Below are 10,527 nucleotides of genomic sequence, written 5' to 3'. Positions count from 1 at the left end.
ACTTCTTTAAAAAAAACTGTTAAATGCCCATATTGTTGAGGGAATCATCCAAAAACTACTGACCTCTGCTTCCACTTGAATTTTATTATGATTCTGAATCTGTTTCACAACCTCTGACCCAATACACTTGAATTTCAACAACAAAATACTGCTTTTGTATTTTTTGAAATTTTATTATTTATATTTAAACTCAAAAACAGCTACATAGATTTTATTTCCCACTTCCACACTTTGGCACATCCGCTGCCAACAGTAATCCTGAATATGTCGTACTTACAGTCGAGAGAAAACATTAAATAAAACTCCTGAGGTTCACATTCCATTGTAGGCGGGTCCGCCGCCGCCTTCGGGCACAACCCAGTTGATGTTCTGGCTCGGGTCCTTGATGTCGCAGGTCTTGCAGTGGACACAGTTCTGAGCGTTAATCTGCAACCTCATCCCGTCTCCTGTTTCCACGGGAACGTACTCGTACACACCTGGGACGGTTCGTTAGAAGAGAGTAAACCAGTTAGAGAACGGGCACAAAGGAACCAAAAAACGGATTTCCACTAAACTTGGTGGAAGGGAAACGATCCACGAAAGAGCCTATTAAAGTTTAACTTTTCACTTCAACACAGCAAGATATGGTGTTTGGCGTTTTCCCAGAGAAATGATTCATGGATCGGGATTAAAAAAATAAATAAATCTGACATTTGGTGCCTCTTCATTGAATTTAAGGGGGACATTGAGCCTTGGTGGTCGTATGTGCTCCACATTCATGTTTGTTCTTGCTTTTGACAAACTACTCAGCCACCGCAGTGTTTTATTTTCTACTCAAGAGACAAAGATGCATCAGCTTTTTTTACACCATTGCCTTTTATTGTCAAAACTCATGCTTTGTTTCAAGTGGTACTGATTCTTCAGTCTAAATAAGCAGCTCAGGGCTTTGTATCTTACAGCTGAACCACAGACCTGACTGCTGCCCCTCCCCACAGCGACCAGAAGTCTACATGAAAGACGGTGGAGTTAAATCCCACTTTTTGAATCCAAAACTGAAAGTAGGACATTTTGAATGAACGTGATGAGACACACATCTTTCACAGATCACAAACGGAGGCGGCCTTTCTGAATGTGGACGATGCTGCAGTTTGAAATCACAGGTTTGAAGATATTGTTAAATCTATCAAAATTAGTAGAAAACATTTTAAAGCATCAATTTGCATTAGCAGGGCATTAGATGTAGAAATTCATAGATTCTGTCTACATGTAGCCTCTTCTACAGAATCCTCTCGACAATTTATGGCAAATAATTCACCATTAAAAGGTTTCTACACGATTTACAATAGATTTCCCTTTGACAACAACAAATGGTGCGAGTTCTGCTCTGGAAATGAAAAGACTAAAGACGTACCGATCACTCTACCCCCCCCCTCACATCATATCCCAGGGGAATAAAAACAAAGCTGCTGTGTGAATGGAGTTTCTTCACTGCTACAGTTTCAGATACTGTGCTGCTGTATCCAATCTCTTCAGCTCTTCATCAGCGCTCACCTCTGTGGACCACACACTGTCTCGCTGCATTTGGCTTCTCACGTGTTCACGTGAGCGTAGCTGCTGTAGCTGCTGACCACACGTCATTAACCTTCATTCAAGTTTCCACAGGATTCAAGCTGTTCCAGTGTCTGAGACAGAATACGGAGCTCAGCTCTTCAATCACAACTGCAGCGAGGAACACAGACAATAACCTGAGACAGCACAGCCTGCTCGCCTCAGTCCCCTCGCTCTCTCTTCTCCTATTGATAAAAAAACGCCAGCACATTCGTTGTGGACATGATTGAAAGATAATGGTTTTAAAACAAAGGCTGTTGCAGCAATCCAGATTTTCAGAAGTGAGGTGTCATATTTCTGGAGATCGTGTGTGAAACCAGGGAAAGTTTTAATCCTTTGCAATTCATTTCTACAGCAATAACTCTTTTTACTGCACATCCAACCACAAAATAAGTTTAAAAAGAAAAATCACACTTCTAGAAATCAGCCTCTATTCCAGTTCAGTAATTTCAGGGTATATACGCGATCAAATGTTTCCCATCCCTCATTTCCTGAATCTGTCAGAATGGAACAGAGTACTTCTCCAAACTGCTGCACCCGGCTGAACATTCAAGTGTTTGCTTCGTTATTGTACTTTGATTGTTTGCCACGGTGCCTGAAACGCTGCTCTTGGCCTTCTTTCAAAAATCGCCTCCAAATCAAACTGTGGTTAACTTCGCTCGGAGTGAGAACACGACCTGGACGCACACACTTGTTTTAGTCTCTTTTGCTTGTGATTTTGGTGAAAAACCACAAGCCACAAAAACAATCAGGGAAATAAAAGAATAACTCATCTATTATAGATTGTATATGTGATGCTTGCCAGCGTTTGTGAGGGTGTTACCTGCGGGGCAGAAGCGCTGCTCGGGCCCGTCGTATATGGCCAGATTCCTGGCAACTGGAACGCTGTCATCCTTCAGGGTCAGATGGGGGGGCTGGTCCCCCTCATGATTGGTGCCACTTAGGGCCACAGAGGAGAGCAGGTCGAAGCTTATCTTGCCGTCGGGCTTGGGATACTCAATCGGTGTGCAATCTTTCGCCGGTTTCAGCTGGTCTGCATCAAGGCCTGAGACAGATGGAGCGGAGCCGGTTATGAAATGTTGTTTTTTTCTCCGCCCGAGATAAGATGACCTCATAGCTCACCTGAAGGAAACCCGCTGGCATTGTGCGGCTACTGCTGCTCATCAGCAGCACAGATAAACACGGTGAAAATCTTTTCTGATGCACTGTACATATAACAACTCTTTCCACGTTCGCCTGGGGCCATGAACGCTACACAGGCTTCACACAGAGCTATATTCTTTATATACCGTGTTTACATGGAAAGGCTGCGTTCTTATAAGAATCAATAGAGTAAGAAAGCAAGAGAAGTTTCTTTTCAATGAGATTATATAAATACAGGAGGTCACATTCTTTTTAGGCCTCCCAATGCGATTTTCTATTCAGTGCTTTGTTATTGAACATATTTATTCTGTTCATGTTCAGTATAGATTCTTTACAGCCATCCTTTCCCTCAGCTCTTTGTTCGCCTTCATACAGCAGCTTATTAGATTCTGCACCATGATCCTCACCACAGTGTTTGAGTGTCCACGGCTCTTTTCCTCTGAAGATCCAGTAGAAAATACCGGTGTAGGCCATTCCACCGTACAGGCCGAAGTAATTGTGGAACGACGGCCTGATGTTTCTCACCGCGCGCAGCTCTTTCCACACCCATGAGCTCTTTAATGCCTCAGCGTACTCCGGCACATGGAGACCTGGGAGGAAAGAGAAGAAAAGTACGATTTCTATTCTGCTCGTTTTATGGAACAATGCCTCGTGTCACCCTGACCGTAGTAAATATACATTTATAAAAGAATGATTCAACTTGAAAATGTTCCAGCAGAAGAAATAACTTGTAGAGATAAGTTCAGTACAGACTAAAACTCCACTGCCATTCCATTGTCACACTTGTCCATTTGTTTAAAAGCATGTTTATGCTACACAACTACTCATTTCAAGGACACTTGTTAGAAGGATGGGACATGGGCCAAGGAAGAACCCTTCACATTTTGGCAGACAAACCGACATATCCCGGATTTCTTTGTTATTACTTTCTGTAACATATTGAGATAAGTCATTGTCTGAGATTTTCACAGATTTCCAAGGTAATAATGAATGAAACCTCGATGAAAGAAACCAGGCATATGTAGGGGACTGATATCTAGAGTGTGCACAATTCGTGGAGGGATTTGTTCTTCTCGAATACAGGACTTTTCTCCATACTTTCTTTAACAAAGCACGATATTGTGTTTTTCCCGACATTTTTGTAAATATCTCCTGAAAGCCAATCAGCTTTGTATGTGCTCTCAGGGCCCTTCTTGTTCTTCAGTGTTATGAGCTGCACAACTGATATTGTATTGCCTAAGTGGATTCAAACCCTGGCACATAAAACATGACCCAACCTTTATGAATGCAATTATTACATGTTCTCTTTTTTCCCTACAGACAGTCACTACGATCCAGGCTATGAATGGATGTTGTGTACCTGCGCTCTCTGAATCCAGGCTCTCGGCTGTGAGTTTGGGGAAAATGGCCTCGGCAGCCAGCATGCCGCTCTTCATCGCTGTGTGGGTGCCTTTGATCTTTGGGACGTTCATGAAACCGGGGCTGCAGCCAATAAGAAGCCCTCCAGGGAACGTCAGCTCTGGGATAGACTGGAGAGGAAGAGGAGTTGGTTCGAGTTAATTTTCAAACTCTACTTTTTGTTCACAACATGTTGAACCTTAGTGCAGATGAGCGACAACTGCATCGGACACTGGATCTCACTCCTGTTAGAGGAATGCAAGATAGGTAATACTCACTTTTATTTTATTACAATGATAGTTTCAAACGTATGAATAAATGTTACCCAGTGCAGATAAAGTGCTATTATTTTAAACTGTCTATATTGTTACACATTATCTTAATGTAATCTAGGGATGTCATGATACCAAAGATTTAGAAGTCGATACCGATACCATGAAACTTCCATGATTGTCAACACCCAATTTGAACAACAGTGGCTATGAAGCCTTCTCTTATTAAAATCCTTGTGTTCTTACTTTAATTTTCAACTAGGAATAAATTGTGTCCCTAAGTTCCTTCAGGGAAACTGGTTATTTTAATAGAGTTGGGCGCTACAGTCTCTACCCATGTAAACAAATTAACTGGGAGTACATCTTTGTTATTTTCCCCAGTGACAAAGCCGCACTGGATCAATCTCATGTAATTTAGATGAGGTCTGTTTAATGACGTTAAAGACCCAACGAAGGGCTGGTTCACTGCTCACAAGTTTGACAGACACACATAATGCCATGCAACTGTCCTCCGTTCATTACCTGTAACCCTCCCTCGTTCAGGGCTCTGGCTCCGTATCCGATTCTGGTGCCTCCCTCCAGAGTTGGTGCTACGAACGGATGGTGTTTCCAGCGCTGGAACTCTCTGAAGGGACTCAGGTAAGGGTTGCTGTAGTCCAGACCGACCTGGAGTGGGAAATAGAAAATATTCTAATTAAATCAACCAAATAAGTCGAAGACACCAAGGAGACAGGTACCTGGAAATCCATTCATTATTGTAATTTTTCCCGAACGTCTTGTACTGTAGTGTTGAATTAAAACTGTTGCATAACCAGAGTCTTGGTTATGACACATCAGGTCCAGCTTCTATCATCTCAGATGACTCGAAAACAAGTTTGAAGTTTGCCAACAGAAATGTCTCCAAAGCAACTCACCACAAAGCCCAATGCCACCAGTGGCTCTCCTTCGTTCAGGTGATACAGGAAGGATCCTCCGTACGTGTTCCTGTTCAGGGGCCAACCCACAGAATGCTCCACTCTGCCTGGCCTCCACTTCTTCTCATCAATCGCCCACACCTTTAAAAAATTCATAGAGCGAACAAAAGTTGCCAACAGGCAGAAGAAATTTCATTAATTTCACTGATTTATATTTATTTAAAATCAGCATCAACTACATTTGGCTTTGAGACTGTTTTGGTTTTCATTAAGGAATAAAATGTTGGTTTCTTGTAACAAAAACAACACATTTAGGAGATATAGACGATATATTTATGTGGTTTAATGCTATCAGGGTCAACAGAGTTTACTTTATGGGGATTGTGATGCTGAATCTCCGGTCGGATTCCTCAGGACGGACATTCCTCATTACGAATGATCAGATAAACCAGATTAAGGGGGGGGGACGGGGGGAGTGGGATACCAGTTTCTTTCGGACTTTATCTTGATGTTGTTGCTATGTGTTGTTTACCTCCTTCAGGCCGATGGCGTAGGTCTGGGGCTCGCAGTTCTCACGCAGGTTGAATTGCCTGTAAAGCTGCTTGGCCAAGTGGCCATGGCAGCCCTCACCGAACAGCGTGACTTTAGCATGGAGCTCCATTCCCCGCTCAAAGACATCCTGAGGGACGAGAGGAAAAGGAGGCATGAAGACATTTCATGAAGACCAAAAAAAAAAAATGGTATAATGAGCAAAAAAGAAAAAAGGCACCTGTTCAAAAAACATCTAAACCTACATTTTTGTCCCAGGTTCAGACTGTATCAAATTTGGTGATGTTAATGTCATAAATTCTTGCAGAAACTTGGCTGAGGGACATGATGGACTACATGTTGCTACCTGGTTAATAACAGCTTGCCATCTCATCATGACTTGTGTGATCTCATTAAAAGTAAATGCCAGAGGCGGATTAACAGGAACAAAATGTAATGTCGCACAAAGTCTGTTGGGTCAGTTCAGTTTAAATTAGTTTTAATAATTATTTTCAAAGCCTTGGTGCATCTAAGCTTTTCATGTGTATATTATAAAATATACTAACTTTAAAATTGTACTTTTATTGTTAATAAATCTGCAAACATTTACAACATGCTCAAGATCAAAAAAAAAAAACAACAACAGTGAAACAATTTTATTAAATTAAATTTTATTAAATAAAAAAAAAGGTACCTTTGGTGAACCATCCTTGGCGATGCCTACATCATTAGTGGCAATTCCTTTTACACTTCCATCTTCATGAAACAAAACCTTGACAAAATAAGACAGATAAAAGTTAACATTTTTAATTAAAATGACTCAAAGGTTTAAAGCAACTTTCCATCATTCTTTGATGAATTATAAAAATCTGATAAGGTAATTTAACACGAATTTACAAACTTAAAGACTGATCTTTCTTAATTAAATTCAAAGAAACTGAAAAGTAAAAAAAAGTCTGACAAAATATATCTCATCTGGTTTTCTTGACTTGACTTCACAACCATAAACTCAACCTGACCACCTATAGCATATTTTCATAAAGATATAAGATGAGAGGGGGGGGGGAAGTAAAAATATTCAGTACATCAAAGAAATTCCAGGGCGGTCTCACCTCAGCTGCAGCGTAACCAGGGTACAGCTCCACTCCGAGCTCCTCAGCCTGCTCCCCCAGCCAGCGCACAAAGTTCCCCAGCCTCACAATGTAGTTGCCATGGTTCCCCATGGGCAGTCCTACAGACAGCCAGAAAAATCATGCACTCAGTAAATCAACACTGCTGAGGGTAACAGTGTTTTATGAAGTTGTGACATGTGGAGCCAGAGTTTGAGAGCTCCTGCATTTCTGCTTTAATAACATAAAAACAAATAGATATAACTTTAATCCATTTAAATAATCATTCTCTGATGTTTCTTTTGACCGTATGGATTACAAATATGTTCTAAACTGATTATAATTGGTAAATAATGTGTGTTGGGCCTTCAGAGGTCATTGCATCTTTCTCTCCATCAGTTTAGATTCACAACATGTCTGTTCGATATATAAACCACTTAATTTGCACTGCAGACATTTAAAGTGTCAGGTTTAAATCCTGCACACCTCTGTTTGGAGCCTCCTCGCTCGCTAATGTAAATAACACATACCGGTCAATAATCTCTGACTGAAACCATGACATCAATACGACAATCCAATAGTGTTTTTTTTTACCTGGCAATATGGGGACTGGGATTCTGTGTTTCTCTGTTAAAATGCTGAACACATCTTCAGTCACTGGCGTGTTCAGAGGTGCCTGAGTTAAGAACAAAATGTGTATTGCTGAGAGCGCACAAGGATTTGTGATTATCAATAAATAAAATTACGATCAAATGACACGCTTTGTTATTCAAATAAATACATTCTCCAATATTAGCATACATATAGACAGTGTATGTGTATGCAAATCATGATGAATAAACAGTACTACATGGCTGTATAAACATATACTGTACAGCCACAAAACATATAATACACAACACAGAGAAGCAGGAAGGGTATATTTATAAACACCTAAGTCCCAAAAGAAGAAATGTTAAACAAGACTCACGCCTCGTTCCTTCCAATCAGGAAAGAGCTCATCGAGTGCGGTGGGCTCCAGGCAAGCTCCGGACAGAGTGTGAGCTCCAATCTGAGAGGCCTTCTCCACAAGGCACACCCGCAGCTCCTTCTCGTGTTCGTTGGCTAGCTGCTTCAGACGAATGGCTGCCGAAAGGCCGGCAGGGCCCCCACCGACGATCACCACATCCGCCTCGTCGGCAAACCGCTCCATTTCCATCCCTGGGAATGAATCAGAACATGAGAGGGAAATATTAAGGGAGACTAACCATGAAAGAGAGAGGCAATACATTCAGACTCGGTGTGCAATATTCCAGGACTGAAGTGTTTGGATTCCGGGTTGAAGACTCCGGTCATGTGCAGGGAGAGCGCAGGCAGGAAGGTCAGTTATTGTCAGACAGGTTCAACAGTGAATAACTTTATAAGGTTCCAATGATATAATAATCTTTATTCATATATAAATAAATATCATTGGTTGTGTTTATTACAGTCGTGCGAGGGCCACAGCCTTTTCCCCCCAGACAACTTTATTTATTGATCAATTGGTACATGAAGAGGAAATCAACAACTTACCAACCCAGCCTATAAGACCATGATACCAAATGTTACAGGAAGTTCTCAAAAGGAGACGTGTAATGCAAGTTATACTTTGAATTGTCGAAAACATCTTGATTTCTTTAGTCATTTCCTAGAAGATGTATTATGAGTTTGCCTGGGAAATTTACTCTTGGGTAAAATTGAAGAATAACAGAATTACTAGTCCTGAACATACATATCAGAAACATGGATAAGATTGAACTGGATCCCTCAACAGTGCCTTGATCATGAGGCAGAAACCCAAGTGACGTGTCTCACCTTCCCATCTCTGGTCCTTCTCCCTGGGGTGGATGGTGTAGTGTGTTGTGATGCGGGGCGCTGACACCGAGGAGCAGGATCTGCTGTGTAGTGTTGTGTACAGCTGAGGGGCAGCATGCTCCGTATGCACTGTTTTCAATGCCCTGATGCACCTGTGGGCTGCAAACACACGATCAGACCAGTTCAGACCTGAGACTGTGTACTTTACAGGCTGGGTTTACTCTTATCTGGTACTTCTGTGATAAGATACTCAGGAAATACAACAAATGCACGTAGCAGTTCAGAGAGGTGACATAATGCATGCAACCTTATGACAGCGTGCCAGAAACAAGCTTAAACGCTATTTTAGTGGCTAACGTGGTGAGAATAACATGAAGCTGCCTCACTAATATGCAGCAGTGGCACCATGCTAGCTAGCTAAGCTATATACAACTGCTGCTAAGCTAAATTCAAGCTCCCTGCTGCGAGTTAAAATCATCATAACATCACACAAACTTTCACAATAACAACAAGTCAGTGACAGAGTTGGTGAATAAATGAAAAACGAGTGAACGGTTCATTTAACCCGGGACAAGGACACAGTTTCAGTGACCCACACACTGGTTCAACTTTAACCTACATGTTAGCATAATGCTAGCACAAGCTGGACTGTTTAGGGCTGGTGCTAACGCAGATGAACCAATGTCAAAAATAATAAAAGCCACTCAATTAAGTGGCTTTTAGTGTGTGAATAAGTGAGCTAACACCACTGTTGGTAAAGTTAGCAAAACAACTTTCAGCACCAAAACATACTCAAAAATACTTTAGCTAACATGCTAACAGCAGACATACCTCTACTGGAGTATCTGCTAGCTGGAAACATGGTGTGTCAGCTAGCGTTAGCTCACTAGCGGACCGTGGGTTTGCCTTTAAAGATCCGCTTCAGGGACGCTGATGTGCGGGAGAGACGAGGAGACACAGTCGCTCTGTTACAAAATCTGAGTCCTTACAAAACACGTCTCATAACCAGGACACATGTCCGCGTCACAAAGCTGCGCTGCTGCTGCTGCTGCGGCGCCGCACGCCTCTCCTGCCCCAGTGTAGATCTGTAAACATTCACCGTGTGTCAGTCAGGGGGTAAATCCAGGAGAAACACGTTTATGAATCAGGTGTGAAGCTGCAGAGGTCGTCCCAGGCCACTGTCCACTGTCTGCAGAAGGTTTATATTATTGTATAGAGACTTTAGACTTAATGGTTTATTCTGCACACGCTCATCTCACCACTAGAAACATCCTGGTGATCCAGGATGTTTCTAAATCAGGGGCCGTACTGTACACAGAGGTGCCCGTTATATGTCCAACATCCACACACAACCCCTGATTCAGTAAGATGCACACTTCCTAATTTACTGTTCGCTATATGGCTGTGACTATACAATGCTCCCAAAAAAATTAAAGGTGCAGTGTGTAGAATTTAGCGACATCTAGTGGTGAAGTAGCATGTTGCAGCGGAACACCCCTCACTTCACCCTCCGCATGCAAGCATAAAGTCATAAAAACTCAAAGGTGTTAAGGTTGTCCAGTCTGGGCTACTGTAAAAAACATGTCTGCCTCCGTAAAAAGGACCTGCTCCTGATGTAAATATAAAGTATTTAAATTTAAAGTATTTAAATATAAAGGGGCCATTCTAGGGTAAAGAAAACCACAATTTGTACAATTTAGATGAAACACACTAGTGAAAACACAACTATAGGATTATTTCATA

At 41.8% G+C, this 10,527-nt stretch overlaps 1 protein-coding gene across 1 annotated transcript; it reads right to left on the bottom strand.

Annotated features, from left to right (window-relative positions):
* Nucleotides 1–214: 214 nt before the first annotated feature.
* Nucleotides 215–9,854, bottom strand: etfdh (electron transfer flavoprotein dehydrogenase). The gene is made up of 13 exons (XM_035161207.2): nt 9,616–9,854; nt 8,785–8,943; nt 7,922–8,151; nt 7,546–7,627; nt 6,955–7,073; nt 6,537–6,614; nt 5,847–5,993; nt 5,315–5,455; nt 4,923–5,066; nt 4,091–4,259; nt 3,138–3,320; nt 2,411–2,632; nt 215–476 (listed from the first exon to the last, which is right to left on the bottom strand). The coding sequence occupies exons 1-13, from the start codon at nt 9,644–9,646 to the stop codon at nt 313–315; spliced, it is 1,869 nt and encodes a 622-aa protein (XP_035017098.1). The 5' UTR covers nt 9,647–9,854; the 3' UTR covers nt 215–312.
* Nucleotides 9,855–10,527: the final 673 nt, after the last annotated feature.

This window comes from Hippoglossus stenolepis, chromosome 7 (assembly GCF_022539355.2).
Source record: "Hippoglossus stenolepis isolate QCI-W04-F060 chromosome 7, HSTE1.2, whole genome shotgun sequence".
Lineage (NCBI taxonomy): Eukaryota > Metazoa > Chordata > Actinopteri > Pleuronectiformes > Pleuronectidae > Hippoglossus > Hippoglossus stenolepis.
The sequence above is the reverse complement of the archived record's forward strand: the minus strand, read 5'-3'. Positions and strand labels throughout refer to the sequence as shown.

Coding starts and splice junctions, on each gene's coding strand:
- etfdh (XM_035161207.2), bottom strand. CDS start 9,646: ATGTTTCCAGCTAGCAGATACTCCAGTAGAG. Junction 7,074..7,545: donor CCCAGTCCCCATATTGCCAG/GTAAAAAAAAAC, acceptor GGCTGTCTGTAG/GACTGCCCATGGGGAACCAT. Junction 5,994..6,536: donor CCAAGGATGGTTCACCAAAG/GTACCTTTTTTT, acceptor CTCGTCCCTCAG/GATGTCTTTGAGCGGGGAAT.